Genomic DNA, 19526 nt, shown 5'->3' on the forward strand with positions numbered 1-19526 from the left:
GTTTGATCCCCAACACCACATGCCATGCCAGCCACACCCCCAGGCCAGGCTGAGCCACCCACAAAAAATAAATAGATAAATAAATAGTTCTAACATTAGGTTGATGAAGCTAAAACTAGAATATAGTGATTGTATGCTGCTCATCTCTGTACCCTCATGCGTATCCAGGGCGTGACCCCCACACCTGGCCTCCACAGAGGCCCACCCCAGCATGCCACAGAGGCCCGCCTCGGAGGGCACAGCTCCCAGCAGAACCTGGGGTAGCATTTGCACAGGACGTGCACACATCCTGCTGCGAACTTCAGATCATCCCCGTGTGACTCGTATTACCTAACACAACATTAAGGCTGTGCAAACTGTCACTGCACTGTGCTGGATAAGGGATAATGAAGGGGAACATCTACGTGGGCTCAGTGCAGACTTTTGTGGTGTCTTCCACTGCTGTCAGCCCCCAGCAGGCTGAACTTGGCGGGTGTGGAGCCCACGGATGCCAGCTGCATAGTGGAAATCTGGTTCTGACCCAGTAACCAAAAACAAACCACGAATATGTAGATGGATAAGACTGGAAAGGATAGGGGCCAGGGAGATGACTCAGTAGAATAAGCGCTTCCCTGGCAAGCGCAAGGGTCTGAGTTCAATTCCTGGTTCAAAAAAAAAAAAAGGACTGGAAAGGACTATACAGAATGCATTGAAGAAACACCTGTGGCACACCCTGTGGCAAGGGTGAAATGGGTGAGGAAGAAGCGGCGCTGAGCACAGGCCAGCATCCCCGGTCCAGGCCATGCGTACGTCCTCTCCCTGGCATCCGGGACCGGGATGGTGAGCTGGGCACCAGGGTGAGACACAAGAACAAGGGCAGGAGCTGCCCAAGAGATCTGCGAAGAGATCGTGTTACAGCGCCCAGGAGGCCCTCGGTGACAGTAAAGCAATCGCCTGGCTCCTTTCCCGTCTCAGAGTTTCACGCAAACAACCTTAAGTCACATTTCTTTAAATCCTGGAAAAGCCCTGATGAAATCAGAAACTCGGTAAGAGTGGAGATTGGAGAAGAAGGAGGAGGAGAAGGACGGGGGTGGGGGAGGCGGAGAAGACGAAGACTAAGAAGACAACGAAGAGAAGAAGAGGAGTAACAAGAGGAAGAGACGGAGAATTGCTGGAGGCGGGAACCCAACCAAGGAGCCAGCTGCGTGCCTTCCCACAAGTCACTGCCCTGCCCTTAGCCACAGTTTCCCTCTGCGCCCGGAGCACAGCGCACAGAAGCGTGTGGGCCGGAGGAGGGCTGGGGTGGGGCCCAAATCCGCACCGCGGTGGCAGCTGGTGTTGGCCTAGGACCCCACCCTACACTGCAGCAGCTCAGTGACTGATGTCCCATAATGACGATGTAATTATCTCTAGTGCACCTTCTTATCTTCTTGACCCCCCTCTTCCTCCCGTGGACTCATTCACCCATTTATATCCACAACAAATAGTAGGGGAGTCATCCCGCTATGATCCGGACAGGGTTTGATTGCTGCCCCCGAAATTTCATGCGGTGGAAGCTTAGACTTCAGGGATGAGGCTGAAAGGCTGTGGCCCCTTTAAGAGGTGGGGCCTAGGGTAAGATTAGGTCACAGGGGTGTGGCCTCAGAGGGATTAATGCGGGTCTCTGGTCTCTGGGATGCTGGTCAGTTCTCTCAAGAGAACAGATTGTCCAGATTGAGGGCACCAGCGGAGGTGCTTGGCCTCTCCACCCAGCTGCTCTGCCATGTTATGACGCAGCCAGCTAGCCAGGAGGCCCTGGCTCAGAAGCCACCACGGAGCAGTACTATGTAGAATGGTACAGCAGCTGCCCGCTTCCAATCCTGTCTTCTGCCACTTAGTTGATGAGCTTGGGCCATTACTTAATTTCCATGTGCCTCAGTTTCCTCATCTGTAAAATGGGCATGAGGGTGGTAAAGCCTATCACCTAGGGGTGTAGAAGAGATTAAATGGATCATCATAGAGAAATTGTCTGGGACAGTGTCCCACATCTAGAAAGCTCTACCAGTGGGACGTCAGCACCATTATCACCTCATCATTCAACCCACAGAAAAGTTTAATGAATTAGAACCAACCAGATGTAGGCTGTCCATGCTGAGAATAATCCAGGAGCTGCCTAGGGTACCACCCCATGTCACCCTCTGTGTGGGCCCCTGATCTCTCCTGGAGTGCTCAGAGGTGGGGGTCCCACAGCTGTTCCACATCTCTGCCCTTGCAGAGGCACTTTCTGGGGACCTGTCCAGCAGCCATTGCAGAGCCCCGAGGCCACGGTCTCTCTGTGGACCTTCCTGCGGGAAGTTCTTCCTTCTACCACGCCACAGCCAGCCAGCCCGAGCTGTCACCATGTCTCTAGAGCTCCCGCCTTCAGAGCTGCTTCATCTCCACACACCCAGCCACCCCTCGACTCGGTCTCTTACTGCACAGGGCCTGGGACCCCCAGCATCTCTGCCTGCGGAGCCCCCCATCTGGTGAGCCCAATCTCACTGGACAATACGGTCCCCATGTCATGAATGCTCAGAAGAAAATGGGCAGCGTCTAAAGCAGGCAACCCAGAGCTGTGCCTGAGCTAAGGCATCAGGAAAGGCTTCCTGGGTGGCAGTTGTTTGCCAAAAGTCAAAGCATTCTCTCTCTCTCTCTCTCTCTCTCTCTCTCTCTCTCTCTCTCTCTCCTCTCTCTCCCCTCCCCCCATACTGGGCATTAAACCCAGGACCTTTGCACTGAGCTGCATCCTCACTACTTTAAAAAAAAAAATCATTTTTTAAACAGGATCTCACTAAGTTGATGGGACTTGAACTTGAGATCCTCCTGCCTCAGCCTCCCACAGTGCTGGGACTGCAGGCGTGGGCCACCATGCCTGGCTGCATCCTTCTCTTTTCTGGACTGGACATCCTCTTCTGCCTCCTGTGATCACTCTGCCAAGATACCCATGAGACACCAAAGAGGCCGGTCCCCTCCACATTCCACCTGACAATGCCAAAGTGCCCCCACATTTTTGACAGCCACGTCCTCTGGTTGCTGTTGAAATCCTGACATTATGTTTGTCTTTTCTGTTAGACCAGGAATCCAGGGCACAAAAGAAAGAGCACGCAGTTGGCAAGAGCCTCCCAGTGGCCACAGGGCAGGTGTGGGGGGTCCCTTCCTGCCCTGCGCAGATTTCCTCTGCTCCTGAACCTCGCTGTGCCACAGTCACACTCACCTATCTTCACGCTGCTTGCTACTGCCAAGTTCTGCAATTGAGGCCCGCTTCCCTGAGAGCACACCGCTCCAGCCCACCTCACTCTAACAGATCTCTCAGCCCTTGTCTCAGTGCTTGCGCACCTGTCCTCCCTGCAGGCAGCGTGACCACCTGGAGACACAGAGAGCGCCCCATCACTCTCCTTAAACCCTTCTGTGGCTCCCTGCGGCCCCCTGCAAGAGACCAAGGCCAGCGCCTGCCTCAGGTTCTATACAAGGCAGGTCTCCCCATGTTCCTGAAAGCCTGTCCGTGCTCCGGGGGACCTGTTCCTCATCCCCAAATCCTTGCCTCCAGGCTCCTCACCTGACCGCAGTCCAAGCATCCCACTACCCATGAATCGTCCACACTGACTGGTTCTGCCTCCTGCAGAGCACAGCTGTGCTAATACTGTGACCAAGTTCACAGAACCTCAGAACAACTACGTGTGGGCAGCAGCATGACCCTGTTTTATAGATGAGGAAACTGAGGCAGAGAAGTGCAACTCTGTGTCCTGGCCCTCCCTGTCTGCACCATGCCACCCTCCCTCCTTCTGCACTGGATGAGACCCCATCAGCCTTCCCTGCCCAGGGCCTGGTGGGCACTGTGGGTGCTCACTCCAGGCAGCTGTGCAGAAGAAAAGGCCACGGCCCAGCCCCAGGACCCCTGTGCCAGGCTTGGCTCCCTCCCTGCTGCCCTCTGACAGGATCAAAGGTCATGCTCCAAGAGTGAAAACTGAGGTAAGATGGGAGCCAGGGGTGGAGCTTGGCCCCCTCACAGAAGCCCTTGCAGCTGCCTGCCTCACAGGTGACAGTGAAATCATCCCTCCCTGAGAACTCTAACAGAAGACACTGCATTGCAGAGAGAAAGAGGCGTCCGACTGCATGGTTCCCTTTATAGGAAGAGTCCAGGCAGGCTCCTCTACAGAGCGAATGGGTGGTTGCTGGGGACAGGGGCCTCTGGGAGACACTGGGGCCTGCAGCAGTGAGGTGGCATAAATCTACACGTACACCAAAACCCCCTGCCTACACACTTCAGATCAAGCTGTGACTCAGAGCGGGAGCTTGCCATACCAGTGGAGGACCAGAAGCCTGAGGAAACCGCAGCTGCAACCAGGGAGGGTACCATGCTCCCAGGGGAGAAACAGCGAAGCCCTGTGCTCAAAGATCCCCTACCTCCACCCGGAAGTCAGCAAGTGTCGGCAGCAGTCCCCAGGGACCCACGCTCACTGCCACCCCCTCCTGCACCCCAGCCTCCCAAGCGCTGGGATTGCAGGTGTGCACCCCCACTGCTGCACTTTCAAGTAGGAGTAGCTGGGGCATTTGATTAATGGTCCACTGAATGTCACAAAGCATATACACTGTGACATAACCAGGCATCTGTCACCTCCAAAAAAAATCAAATCCTTTCCTAGCAAAGGGCACAGGCTATGCTATAATCCCTCCTTGCTACCAACTTTTTTAAGTAGGTCGATTTTTTTTTCTTTGTTATTGTCCCAAAAGTCTTCACTTTGCATATCCAGGAGAAAAAATGAAATCCTTCCTACCCAGAGAGGTCTTGAAATCCACACTGAAACTCAGAGACTTTCCCTAGAAGCCTTTGCTCCTGGCTGGTGGGTTCTGCAGGTGGCTTTTCTAGGACATGAGCCTGAATAGGTCTTCCAGAAGCACCAGACAGAGCCTGGCCCGAGGCCAACCCCATCTGCTGTCTGGCTGTGACTCCTGGGGAAGCTCCCTGCAGCGCATCCTCTTGGCTTCTCTCTCTCTCTCTCTCTCTCTCTCTCTCTCTCTCTCTCTCTCTCTCAGCCTCTGGGCTCTCCCTAAAGCCACAGCCACTCAGAACAGCCAGGCAACTACCACTGTCTTGGCTTCTCCAGCTCTTCCTCCTGGAGGAATCAGGACTCAGAAGGGTGACAGAGATAATCTCAAAGCCAGCTTCAGGGCCCACCTCAGTTCTACAGTGCACACACCCCGCATGGACAGGTGTGACTACAGGACAACCTGCCATGGGTGCGCACAGCCTTCGCCTTGGGGGCAGCCGCTCACCTCCCTTCCTGCCGTCTGCCCCTCCTCTCCTTGGCAGACCAGCTGGCTGGCTGCGTCCAGGGAGAAGCCTGCACTCTCTCCTGCCCTTTGTGTGCTCTGACTTCCAAATGTCGGTGAAGGCATGACCCAAGGCTCAGAGCCAGCCTGGGAAAGGGGGAGGGGAGAAGGTGAGGGAGGAAGGCAGGAAGAGGAGGGAAAAGAGGAGGGAAGGAAGGAGAGAGGCAGAGAATGGAGCTCCCACTTAAAGAAAGAATAGGCACCAAGCTGGTACCGGAACCTCTCTCACCTGTGAAGTCAGTACACGAAAACCCCTTAGGGTCTTGTCTTGCTGTCTTTTATAGTATAGGCGCTGGCTTCCCAGCTGTCTCAGGGTGGGAAGCCACCAACCTCCCTAAAACAATAGTTTTTAGAATAGGTCTTTGGGCCATCCGGAGCAGTGTCCCTGATGGTCACAGAAACTGAGGAAGACCAGAAGAGCCCTGAGAGCAGTCAGGGTGGCCTGAGCCGGGCACTGAGCCCAGGATCCCAGGACCCCAGGATCCCAGGCACTTAGGGGAGGAGGCACATGAACCTCTGTGTCCCGCAAGAGCTGCACTCCCAGACCACATGCAGTGCCTGGGGGTCACTCAGACAGTGGCTTCTCCAGCGGCCCCTCCACACCACCCCTTCCTTCCATGCCTCCTGCCTGCCCACTTGGTTCTGAATCACATGTGTCCCCTTTGGCCTAAATCAGCATCCACTTTGGCCCGTGTCACCTCCAAACTCCTCTGCAGAGCAACCACCCCAAGCCCCCCACTCCCACTCGTTGCCCCACTCAGTCACCCCACTTTCTCAACCCCCACCTTGGACCAGGCCCTGCAGCAGCGGTTCCAGGACAGAGAACAGCCGCACACAGCTCCGCGGGTAGCCGGTAGAGGGGCTGAGGAGCCTCAGGACTGCGGTGTCCACCCAGGACACTGCAGGGGGACGATGTGGTTAGAGCCACAGAGGGGTGGTGGGAAGTCTCCCCAGGGGTGACAACGCTTGAAAACCAGGCTTGGGACGCACAAAGGCCAAAGGGAGGGTGGAACGGGGTTCGCAGGAGGCAAGGAAGGAGCCTGGGACGCTCTGTGTGGCCTCAGGCTCTGGGGATCCCGGTACGCCAGGAGAGGGCAGGAAGGGCCACCAAAGGCCACTTCAAGAGAAGCACCGATGGCGACCCCGGGCGTCTAAGTAGCGAGAGCTGTGAGCAAGTTTGTGTAACTGCAGCTCCGAAGAAGGGAGGCGGAGCTGGGCAGCAGCAGCGCGCACCCAGTCCTACGCGAAGACAGAAGACAGCGCGGAGAGCGCTAGGGAGGTCGAGGCAGGCGGCGGCGGCGCACTCACCGCGGAGCCAACGCGCGCCGGCGTGCGCGTCCTTGGGCCGGATGAGGCGGCGCTGCGCGTAGCTGCGGCCCATGTACCACAGCATCCAGAACAGCTGCAGCAGCATGAGCGCGGTGAGCAGGCCCAGCAGGTCGCGCTTGCCCATGCCCGCCGCATGCACGGCCCAGGCCAGCAGGAACAGCAGCCCCGCCACAAATACGTTCAGCCCATACTGGCTGCTCAGCGCCTCCGCCAGCTTCTGCGGGACGCTGCTGCGCGCGCCGCCCCTCCGGGCTCCCGGGTACGCGGGAGGGCCCAGGGTGCTCGCAGGCGCTGCTGGCATCTTCGGAGCGGGCGCCGCGTCTACCCCGAGGTGCTGTGCTCGGCGCGGCCGCGGCTCCTGGCTCCTGTCCTTACCCGACGCCCTCTGTCCGTGCCTTCCCCTCCGCCCCCCACCTCCCTTCCCCTGCCCCTGCGCCTCCCACAAGGTTCCCGCCCTGCTGCCCTCCCGCCCCGCGCTCCCCGACACCTACGGCACGGCACGCGCCCCTCTGTCCCCACGCAGGCATCTCCCGGCTCAGATTCCGCGCTGAACCTCACCCTGCCCGGCGCCCCCCCCCCTCCCGTGTGTCTCCCTGCACCCCGGGCCTCCGCCCTCACGCCGCTCCTGTGCGGACCTAGCACCCACTCCACCCAGGCCCCAAAAACAGTAAAGCACAGAGGTGCAATCGCAGCATTGGGGAAGGGAGGACACCAGCCCAAGGGGTGGCGAGGGCACAGATGTGACCAGCTTGGGAGCTCCACAGCCATCTGGCTGCTCCCTTGCACGCCCGTGTGTGTGTGTGTGTGTGTGTGTGTGTGTGTGTGTGTGTGTGTGTACCTGTGCGCGCGCGTGTATATCCCTACACTTGTCTGTTCCTGCCCTCCCAGGGTTTGTGGGAGCACACTGTTCTTAGGGCATAGAGGGTAGAGGAGGGGTCTCCTGTGAGTCTCTGTCTGTCTTTTGTGCCTGTGTGTTGGGAGGACAAGCGGCCTGAGCCAGCTTCAAAGGAAAGAGAGCATCCTTCCTCCTCTTCCAAGGAATCCTGGTGCATGCAGGGACGGGGAGGGGGGGGTCCATCACCAGGCCCCCAGCCATGGGGTTCCCAGCCCTCCGCATCGCTCCGCTAGGGAGCCAGCAAGAGGCTGCTTTCTGGTGGAGAGGAGAGGGCAGCGGGAGAGGGGAGCTGGGCCACACCCTGGGCGACGCTCTGTGCCCTTCGGGATGGGCACTTGGAAGACTCCTTTCCCCCTTGGCTTGCCCTTTCCAGTTGCTGGCCCTCCTAACAAGGGGCCCATATTTTGGGTTTGCTCTGAGCCCAGCTAACTGCAATAGCAGGTCCTGGCCGCTAAGGGCATGAAAGCCTTGAACCCACTGGGAGTCCAGCCAGGCCTGATCTTCGCTCATTCAGTCAATTCATTCCTATCCCCTCCGCACTCAGTGTTTACCTGGCTCTGTTCCAGGCGCCGAGGATTCGGCTCCTCCAGAGCTCCTCCTCCTCCAGACGGACTCGCTGGCAGCTGTTCCAGGAGCATCTCTGGGAAGCTGGAGCTGCCTGCCACTCCAGACAGCCCTGCCCTGCCCTTGGAGGAGGGCATGGTCCACGGTGCAGGAGCTGCCAGGAGGGAGGGCCTGCTGCCGGGAAGGCTAGGAGGTACCCAGAGGCAACACCTTCAAGACCTTTGCAGATGGAGCTGGCAGGTAGTGCAGGTGTGGACAGGCCCTGCCAGGAGGGGACCCAGCCTGGAACAAAGGAAGGATGTGAGATGCCTGCCAGACTCCAGGACCTGTCCACCAGGCGTCTTGAGGCTCAGCAAGTGCCCGCAGCTGTGTCTCAAGACTGGCAGGGGGCACTCAGTAAGGGCACCATGCCTTAATGAGCGCATAAACACAGGGACCCACAAGTGGGCGATGGAGGCCTGCACCGCCCTGCAGACAGTGAGGGTGCAGGGCGAGTCCTCAGGCATCTTTCTCCACACTCTGTCCCCTTAGCTGGCTTTATTTTCCTTCTTAAGAATGTATTACCTGCTCTGTGCACAGCCTGTGGCCAGTCTCTCTTGCTGCATCAAACTCTTTGAGAAGGGCTCTGTCTTGTTCCCTGCTATCTCCAGCTTATGCCCAGCACATAGTAGGTGCTCAGGAAAGATGTAGGATGCATGGATGGATGCATGGATGGTTGCATGGGTGCATGGATGATGGACAGAGAGATGAATGGGTGAATGGAAGGATAGGTAGACTATGGAAGGATGAGTGGATGGACAGATGAATGGATGGAAGGATAGGTAGACTATGGAAGGATGGATGAATGGACAGATGAATGGATGGAAGGATAGGTAGACTATGGAAGGATGGGTGGATGGACAGATGAATGGATGGAAGGATAGGTAGACTATGGAAGGATGGGTGGATGGACAGATGAATGGATGAATGGAAGGACAGGTAGACTATGGAAGGATGGGTGGATGGACAGATGAATGGATGGGTGAGTAAGTGGATGATGGTTGTAAAGAAAAGGCTATCTGAGGTTCCTGCCTGCTCTGTCCTTGTGGCATTTCTCCCTCTCCATCAGCCCTATTTCTCACCTATCAGAATATCTTTTTTAAGCACCTTTTTAGTTCTGAGCCCCCTAAAGACAGAATAATATCTGACTCGTTCTCTCCCTGCATTAAGCATGTGCTTTTCTCAACGCACTGAGGACAGCAAGGTGAAATTCACAGCTTGTGCCAAAGCCATGAGGACCAGAGGGGGAGAACTATGGCTGGCAGATGGCAGGGACCCCATGAGTGCCCCAGACCCTGTAAACAATAAACGACTTTTATTTCACATCGCAGTTTCACAAAGCACAGTCCTGTCTGTTAGCTCTTTTGCACAAATCCGCCCAAGTCCAGACTACTTGCAGGAAAGGCAGCATCAAGGTGTGGTGGGGGAGGCGGGCTTAGGCCAGTTCACAGGATCTGAATCCAGTTCCACTGTTTACTGCTGTGTGACCCTCGACGAGTTACTAAACCTCTCTTGGCCTCATTTGCTTCATCTAATAAAATGAGGCTCTTAAAAATGACTGTGCAGGACAGGGAGATAGCTCAACATCATAGGCACCTGCCTGGCAAGTGCAAGGTCCCAAGTTCAATCGCTGGTACCGCATGCTAGGCTGGCGACCAAAACTGGGCATGGCGGCACATGCCTGTAATCCCAGCTCTGGGAAGGCTAAGCCAGGAGGCTCACTATGAGTCTGAACTGTGTAGCGAGACCCTATACCAAATAAATAAATAAATAATCACATACAAAAAGATGTTAATAAAAGCATTCTTTCACCTCTGCAATTGCAAAGCCTTTAGCTATGCTAAGTAGAAATCCAGCTTGAGTCACTGCAAGAGACAATCAAAACCTCTCCCTGTCCCCAGCCCTGGCTGTTTCTAGACTCCAGGGGCCCTTGACTGGTGAGGGGGAACAGTGCTCCGACATCGCGTGTGCACCTTTCTCCCAGCCCTCCCCAAAGACTCTGCAGCCCACACCACAGCCACCGTCCAAACACTGTTCTCAGGCAGCCGTCAGCACGGCCTTTTTCCTTCTCAAATGATGTCAAACAGCTATGACACTGATGTGGAACACCCCTGCTTACCTTCCCTCCTGCCGCCCCAACACCACACGCACCATGGTACTTGTGTCCAACCCAGAACTTTAACACTGATAGAATACTGCAAACTAGCCAGGCAGGGCGGTGCAAGCCTCGCATCCCAGCACTCTGGGAGGCTGAGGCAGGAGGATCGCACGTGTGAGCCCAGCCTGAGCAACTCATCAAGACCCAGTCTCATAATAAAAAATAAAAATAAATTCAGTGTGAAGTTCCTGGATTTCATCCTTAGTATAGGGAACACTAATGCCACTAGGCTCCAGCCTTTTTGCTGCTCTTTCCACTGCCATGGGTTTTTCTATGCAGACCTTTCAGTAAACTCAAGACATAGGTGGAACAGATTCCCTGTTCACTTCTCCTGCTGGGATACAAGGTGTGGGACACGGGGCTGTTCTGCGGAAGCCATCGCAATGGTCGGGGTCCCCGACCCCAGACAAAGCGTATAGACGGGGAAGCTCATAGCAGTATGATGTGAAGAGAAAGTGCCTGGGATCTCAGGGAGCAGGGGTGACCCAGCAGGGGTGGAGCCCAGCCTGCCCTGCTAACCCCTGGAGTCACTCACTCCGGGGCAGACAGCCAAGGTCCGGATGCCTGGTCAGCAACTCAGGGTTGGTCTCCGCTGCTGCAGAAAACATTGTCCGGCTTGGCTCTCCAGTGTCTCAGGGTCAAGTCAGGAAGACTAACGTGCAGACTGAATATTCGTGCATATATAAATATCACAGGCAGCAGGGACTCTGAGACATTAGGTTGTAAAGGCAGGATGGACTAGAGCCCTCACCGGAGACCCCTTCTGTCATGTGAAGTTACAGTGCCAAGGTGGCCACCCAGGCCCTCTCCAAACACATCTGCTGGCACCCTGGCCCGGGCCTTCCCAGCCTCCAGAACTGTGCAAAAGGTGTATCGGGTATTTATGCAGCAGCACACCTGTGGTGTTTATTACAGCAGCTGAAGTAGACCCCAACTTCCATGGTCAGGGCTGCAGGTGCCTTTCGCCACATCCTGCTAGGAATAAGGGCCACAGAGGCTGAGATCACAGGGAACCACCTACCCACCGCCTATTACATAGCCCGAGCATTGTTAGGGTTTGCCTCCAGAGTCCCCTCACCAAAGCTTGAAGCACTCAGAGGTGGACTTTGGGGAGGCAGCTGGATCAGGAGAAGCCGTCCTCACCAGTGGACTAGTGCACCGATGACTCTTCAGCGGAATGTGCTGCTTTCTTGCTGGAGGATTTCCCTTTACCATCATCCTCCAGGGCCACCACCATGTGGGCCATAATACTAGCTGTCCACTTTGGGGTGGTGTCACCCTGTGAAGCAGAAGCACCTGAGACCTTGCGCTGAGCCTTTTCTGCCCACAGGCGAAAGTCTCAAGTGGGCATTGAGCTAGCCCCCCTGCACACACAGCTCACCTGACTCCAAGCCTGCTTGAGGTCAGTCCCACACAGACCCCTTGCGGTAGACAATGCGCTGCCGGGGTGCAGCCCAGCCTGATGGCTTCATGGCTCACATCACACCCGCTTCACATAGGGAGCTTGTGGTCACTTCTCAGGAGAGAAGTTGTTTCTCCAAAAGGAAGCAGGCATCTGCAGAAAGGGGTCTGGGTTTGCCCCAAATCTTTGGCTCTGGGCTGTGATTCTCCTGCTGGCCCCTGCCAGCCTCTTCCAGCATCAGTGCTCCCCAAAGGCTCTCCAAGCATCGCGGTGGAGCTGGGTTAGCAGACCCAAGTGGAAGGGCGGCTGGCATGACAACCTAGACATGCTCCATCGAGGACCACTCGAGGCAGGCAGCCTCGGGGCTTCGCAGTGGCTGGGGCTCTGTGGGATGCTGCGAGGCTGTAGGAGACCCCTCCAGGCTTTCATCTGGATCCAAGAAGCCAACACTTGTAATCCCAAAGATAGGTTATTGGAATCCCACCAAGCTAATTCCAATCTACCACTCCCAGTGCAACCCACAGCAAAAGTAAAGACACTAAAACATATTTATAATTATTGGGGAACCAAGAGGCCCTAAGTCTAACCATGAAGATGGCTTTCTAGAACAAAGAGACTGACCCAGGGCCCGCATCTATGTTTTGTTCAGCAGAGAAGGAGGAGTGATTTGAAGAAGAGAATTGTGAGAAGTAGGTGAGTACTATGAGCTGTGCTAGTAGGTGGCCTGCATTTACCTCTGCTATGTGCAGAGAGGATATGCAGAGAAAGTAATGTGCATTATGCTTTTGAGATACTATCTAATGTTTCAGGGGTCTGGTGCTTCAGCTCTGATGTGCAATCTTTCAAGCCCCTGGAAGTCATGGCCTTTATGTCCAGGCTCAATCCCAGCTGACAGCGTAGAGCACTGGCGCTTGATCCTGTCTCAATCCAGTCATATTGGGGAGCAGCAGGTATGGGTTATCAGGGAAACACGCATGCGGTCTTCCAAAATTACCACCAGAAAAAAAAAAAAAAATACCACCAGCACCTCAGCTAGACCAATATACATTGCTTAAGGCCAATTGAAAGGATAAAGAGAAGTCTTAGCCAGTTCTGTACATATCAATACAAGGAAATAGGGTCAGGCTCAGCCAAAATGGAGACACGTGCTCTTCATTCAAGGAGAGCTACTCCGGTGGTCCTCCGCAGTTCCCCCTTCTTTGTTTTGAAGAAGCTGGAGCAGTGTCAGTTGTGGCCGCATAGCCCATAGCTGTTGCTGGGCTGAGACTCCTCTGTGACACACTGTAATGAGAAGGATTATAAACAAGAGAATGCGTACACTAATTCCAAAATGAAACCAAAGTGGACCTTGAGATATGCAAATGGATTCAGCTGCTCTATAGAATCAGCAAACTTGTCCCAGTCTTTAATCTGGGCATCAGTAGTGGCCGTCTGCTGTGACATTAACAATACCTTTCTCTGAAGAGCATATATATCCAAAGTAATATTTTGATGCATACCTCCTTATATATGTTTCTTGATTAGTCCCCAAGGATAAAGACTTTTGCTATATGGTAATAGGGTGATACAAAAGCGAGTCATATTATGGTGACATTTTAAACCTTGTTGTAATTATAAACTTTCAATAAGATCTTCCATCCAAAGGACAGAGGTTTCTAGAATGCTCACTTGGGTTACTAACTTTATATTAATATTTCGCTGAATTTCCTGCTGCCACCAGAAATTATTGTCCAGTTGTCTACAAGGTAAGTGTTAATATGGAATGAGCTAACATCATAGAGTCAATAACTGCACAGGCCATCAAAAGCACCAAGGAAGTTAACCCTGCTATGCTTAATCCAGGCATCTTCTTGGTCCAGTTGTAACTCTTTTAATTAATGTCTCTACCAAGAAAGAACTAAATGAGTGACACCATGGCTCTGTTAGACTGACTGGAAGCCAAGCTCCAGGCATCCTGACCATGATCACCACTGTGGAGTCACTGGAAGGACGTTCAGGCATGATACAATGAGTCAGATAACAATTAGTACATGAGAACATATTTGGTTGCCACTCTATCTTTCTTTCTAATAGTACTTGAGGACCATAAGCACCTATGTTTACTTTATGTATCTATGTCCTTGTAATACTGCTTTGACTTTTCCTCCGTCAGTTGCAGATGCCCAGTCGGCAGAAGTCCACCATGAAAAGGTAGGGTTAGATTCCATGAAGTATGTTGTGTGGGCCCAGTTTTGTCACTGAGAATGAGTCTGGGGATAGGAAGATTCAGGCCTCTACCTGACTGTGTAACATTGGAGAAGGCCTCTGAGGTCATGATATAGTCGGAGGAGTCTGTAAAAGAAATCTTGTGCCAATCTCGATCTGTCCCTAGAAGGAATCCTGCAGGGGACCAGTCTACAAAGGAATAATTACATTTGCATGTAGCTTGCCCATGGTATGGATCCCTGTAAGTCTGCCATGTGCCCAAATCACCTTCCTCAAAATGAGGAGCGTGAGCTTCTGGAATACAGACAAGAATGGTAGGTTTAAAATCTCATACAAGGTTACCATACAACGGAATAGAATTTAGAGTTAGTAAAGCAAACTGTCCTTTAAACTGTTGTATTTCCCAAGTCTGATCTGCAGCCAATATGCTAAGGCTATAGATGGACTACACACAAGAGAAGACCTACAAAATAAGATGTAATATTAAGCTTAGTCTGTTCTTGTAAATGCATTAAAATGTGTAGGCCAGGCCAAATGATATATGTAGGGGTATTGCTTTCCGTAGAATGGAAAACCTTAGGGGGCTGTCCATCCGTGTAAGAGGTCTAAGCCAGCACGCATGAGGTATGTAGGCCCAATACACTTCTCCTTGAAGCACAGGAGCACCCAGAGAAGCTGCTATAAGATTAGGCATTGTAAAGAGAATGCTATCAGGTGACTGAACCAAACCCTGGCAGTTAGCTAGGTGCAAGCCTCACGAACCATCTGCTGCAGGCCTTCCCAGGAAGGTGGAGGACGTACTATCGGGTTCACTGCTTAAAGTCTTGGCAGAGAGCTCGATGTGTTGTGTAGATGGGTTGGATTCTGGCTGTGGGACAGCTCTGAAGGTCCTAATGTCTCTCGATTGTCTGAGGAAATAGAAGCATAACCTCGGCCCCACTTGAAAGGAGATGCCAGACCATTCCACACACCTGTTCGGAGGTCACGCCAAGCCAGATTCAGAAAAGTTAAAATATATATAGCAAAGTTTTGACTTTGTGTTCCCCCTTTCTTTTGTTTGACAGGCTGACTTTTTAGTTTAAGACAAGTGTGTTGGATTATAATTTGACTTTAGGGATTATAGGGGGTCCCTATAACATGCTTTATCTTCCAAGTATCAATAAAATTCTAAAAATTTTTATTAATGTAAGCAGAACCAATATCAGGTTTTAATGTTTATAGCATTAAGTTATCAAAGGCTGATATGCAATGTTGTAAGACAGATAACATGGGGCACGTGTGAGCACGTATCTGTGAAACTGAATATATTTAGATTTGGAGGATATATGGGTGATAATCATTTACCCTGACCAATGGGTTCTAAGAGCTTTGGGATTGTAGCTTTGATTAGGAACAGGCCCAGGAATGAGCTGACAAGCAGGACATGAAATGATGATTTGTCTAGTTTGTGCTCTAATAAGTTTACATTCCTTTTGCAAAGGTTTAGAATTTTGAGAAACAAATTTATGGGGTTGTCTTGCTTTATCAAAAATAAAAATCAGATTTACAGGAGCATCTGTATAATTAACTGATGACAACAAATCTAGGAGATTAGAGTGAGATCTAATAAGATCAAGAAAGAATGCAGTAGTTCTACTTAATACAGCTCCTGGCAATTCTAAAAACAGTTCCAAAAAATTAGGTTTGAGATGACTCAGTTGCTGTTGTTCTCTTATCAATGTTGAAAAAACCCTTAACTTTTCCTGCAGAATACCAGTAGCCTTCATTATAAATTCAACTTTACATCTTTTTTGTTCAATTAAAAGCAGAATTGTAAGAGTACAGCACGGCAAGTTTTTAGCTAAGCCTTTGCTTTCTTGATATTCCATCTTAGCCATCATCCTGCTATCTGGTAACACACAACTCTGAGACTCCGAAGTAAGCAAGAGAGGGCCAATATATGAAAGAGGCAGCACACTCTGCGAGACAGACTGACGAGATCCTAAGCCTATCAGAGCTGTGGAGGCGGGTCTAGTTGGCCAAGCAAAGGGCCAAGATCGGCTATTGATTATAGTGACATCAGCTCCTGTATCCATCAGTCCAGTAAGAGTTCCCTTTAAACTTAATGTCACAAATAGGTCTAGGGGGGCTGGTGAGATGGCTCAGTGGTCTAAAGCACCTACTTGGAACAAGCTTGGCAAAGCACAGGGACCACAGTTCGATTCCCCAGCACCACATGACAGCCAGCCCCGCCCCCTGGTGGGCTGAGCTGACCACACACACACACACACACACACACACACTAAATAAATAAAGATTAACTTTATAAAAAAAAAATAGGTCTAGGAACCAAAATACTCTGGGAAAAATCAAATTCTTTGTTTAAAGGCTCACCCCTACCTGGTTTACACGTGGGGTTAAGAGCGGGAGTAGAAATTTCAGTGGAAATTAAATTTGGCTTTTCTCCCCCCAATAAATTAAGACAAGAAGCCACTGGTAAATCTAATTTTGAACTCTGAGTGGTTCCCTGTATGAGGCATCTAAGGTCTCACCTTGCACCCATCCTGGTAGTGGGATCATCCTTTGTCTGATTTGAATTGGGTATAACTGGCTTAACTGGGTCCAACTCACTGGAGTACTGAGAGACCCTTGTTTTGTTATTGCTACTGGGGCCTTCAGTTTGGGCACATGGTTTATTTCTTGGCAACAGTGTGCCATTTTTATGAAACTTAGATTTATAGTCTTGCCCAGTGAAAACCTTTCATGCAACATGGACAATGAGTACTGGGTAAATGCACTGAGAGGCTTGGAGCCTTTATAGGCCAACATGCACTGGTTAAGGCCAATGGAAAGGATAAAGAGAAGTCAAGTGGTCCTCCACTGGAGGTCATCTCCCCACCTCTTGAATCTGGGATGTGTGTCTGTCTCACTAATAAAAATGACACTCCCAGTTCTTGAGCCCAGGCCTGAAGAAATCCATGGCCTCCATCTGTTGTCCCTGGGAGCTCTGTGATGGGCAGAATGTCCCCTGAGATGTCCATGTTCTTTCCTGACATTTTATGTTTTATGGGTAAGAGCTAACATGTCCCCCAAAGAATCAAGTGTCCAGAGCTGTGGCGTTGGGAAGGCGACTGGGTCACGGGGTGCTGTACTTATCAGCGGCTTCACCCACTGATGAGCTCAAGAGCTGAGCCGTGAGGAGCCGGGCCCTGGAAGGAGCAGGTTCCCGGGGTGACCAGAAGGGTATCTCCTTGTCTGCAGCTTCTCCCCTCTCTCTCTGCTTGCTGGCTGCCACAGGAGAGCAGCTCTGCTTCACCACACCTTCGGCCAAGCCAACCAATCACAGACTGAATCTTCTGAAAACAGAGCCAGAATCATCGCTCCTCTAAATTGTGGGGGTTTTGTCCCAGCAACGGGAAACATTACTGACACAGTACGTTATGAGGCAAAAGGAACACTGAGGACGTGACCTGGGACCTTGAAACAGGAAGACTGTGTTGGGTTACCAGGGTGGGTCCAGGGTAAGCACAGAGGCGCTTAAAAGTGAAGGAGGGGGCAACCCGCTCCAGTCCCCCTTCTGTCCTCTCTGAGACAGAAGCTTTGTTTCCCAATAAAATATTCTACTCTCAACCTCCGTTTGTTCCTAAAATTCATTCTTCAGTTTTAGAGAACATGAACTCATCCGGAGCAGGTCGGGAGTTTTACTTCCCTGTATCATTTGGAGGTCATCCACTGAGATCACTGGACGGAGATATGGGGATCTCACAGTCAAGGTCACTTACCCCTTCAGAGTGCATCATTAAGCACTGAAAGACATTTGATCCACATACGCTGAGAAAAAGACGTTTAATATTTTTCTGCACAATGTGCGTGGCCTGTGTACCCACTAGAGCCAAAATGGAATAAAAAGGACCTACTTGGGAGGGACCCTTGACAGTGATCCTGTCAACTGCTTCAGCTGTCAAGACCACAGGCCAGGACTCTTGGATACATCACACCTGACTCAAACTCTGGGAACCAGAAACTGCCACTGAAAACAAACAATCTGACTACTTCTGTGAGGCCATAGAAGACTTAAGATTCCTGTTCAAGAATAAAGAAAAGTAATCAGATTAAAAAAAAAAAAGTGAAGGAGGGAAGAGAGGAGTGGGCCAGAAGAACATAATAGAAGATGAGGGCAGGAAGGTGAGCACGTACGAGTGACGTGACCACTGCCACTGGCCCTGAAGATGGAGGAAAGGGGCCACATGGTAAAGAATAAAGGTGGCCTCAAGCAGTTGAGTGGCCCTCACTCAGTGGCCAGCTGGGAATGGTGATGTTGGTCCTACAAGTGCAAGAGACTGAATTCTGCCGACCAGGAAGAAGAAAATGGATCCCTCCAAGACCCCAGACAGGAATGCAGCCCGTAAGCGCCATGCCAGGCATCCACCCGCAGCACTGAAAGAGAATCCATCTCTGCTGTCCTAAGCTGCTGTTTGTGGTCATGTTCCAACAAGAAGCTAACACAGATCCTCACCCCCTGGGACCTGCCTGCTCTGCTGGGAGGAACCCCAACCTGCTGCATGGAGAAGTCCTTGTGGACATCCAGTGCCTTCTGGGAAAGAGGCTGCCCTACCACAGGCTGAGTTGGACTTTCCAGAGTGCAAACAAGTTGCTCGTGCCAGCTCTGCTCTGGTTTCCGATTCCTGAGCACAATCAATGGAGGCCGTTGTTTTATACCACTTGGGTTGGGTGTGGATGGTTACGCAGTGATACGTAACCAGAACATACAGCGAGCAAGAGTCCAGAGGAGAAGAGACCTGCAGGCTGGCCACATTGTCTGCACTGACGGAAAAGTCTCAGTGGTCCCAGGGAAGCCCATGGGGACCCAGCCTTGAGTGCCAACTGTGTGGCTCCGAGGCACTGGGCTCCAAGTCTGTTCATCACTGACGCCACAGTAGGGCGAGGCTGGGAGCAGGAGAGCTCCTGCGATCCCTCTTGACCTCTCTTCACCACAAATATACTGGGACACTACGTATGCTCCTTTGCACTCATGTCGTAACGCAATTTTTAAAAATGACTTGGAGACACAAGTATGGAAAACTCTTTGGTGGTTTGGTGTGTTGTGCCCCAAAGAAAGGGGTAATGGCTGGAAGAGCACAAGGGAACTCCATTTTATGTTCATTTGGAGATGGGGTGTTGTAAAACATCTGTATGCTGATAGGAACAAGCTATCTCAAGGCACAATGACATACTCCAACTGCGGTACAAAGAGGTTACAACCAGACTGCAAACAAACCGCCCACACCACTTTAGAAACAGATCCTCAGCTACACACGCCATGTCCACCAGGATGGGAAAGGTTCTCTTCAGCAGCACACCTGACCCGGGAGACCCTGTGGTCCCTGCAGGAGGAACGGACTCTTCTGTGCAACTCTTCCTCAACCACCAATCTTCCTTGACCAAGAGCCTGTAGGCTGCCTCTTTAAAATTAGTCCCTAGTGGACACAGAATAACCCTGATTGCTATTTCATTACTTTTTAAAATTCTGCATCTTCAAATACCAGAAGCTATAAAAACCCACTGAGGCCTACTCAACTGAGTCAAAAGTGCACAAAAGTAAGTTATTAAAGAACGAAGATAATTAC

The 19526-nt window shown here is 52.0% G+C and overlaps 1 protein-coding gene across 1 annotated transcript in view; it reads right to left on the minus strand.

Moving 5' to 3' along the window:
• The window catches only part of Otop1 (otopetrin 1), a 30073-nt gene extending 23115 nt beyond the window's left edge, over nt 1-6958 (minus strand). The window contains exons 1-3 of the mRNA XM_004624669.2: nt 6637-6958; nt 6114-6227; nt 5659-5729 (exon numbers count right to left, since the gene is read on the minus strand). Coding sequence (XP_004624726.1) covers nt 5659-5729; nt 6114-6227; nt 6637-6958 — 507 coding nt within the window. The remainder of the gene's footprint in view (nt 1-5658; nt 5730-6113; nt 6228-6636) is intronic.
• Between the last annotated feature and the right edge of the window lie 12568 nt (nt 6959-19526).

The sequence above is a fragment of the Octodon degus genome, unplaced genomic scaffold (genome assembly GCF_000260255.1).
Source record: "Octodon degus isolate 3935 unplaced genomic scaffold, OctDeg1.0 scaffold00006, whole genome shotgun sequence".
Classification (NCBI taxonomy): Eukaryota; Metazoa; Chordata; class Mammalia; order Rodentia; family Octodontidae; genus Octodon; species Octodon degus.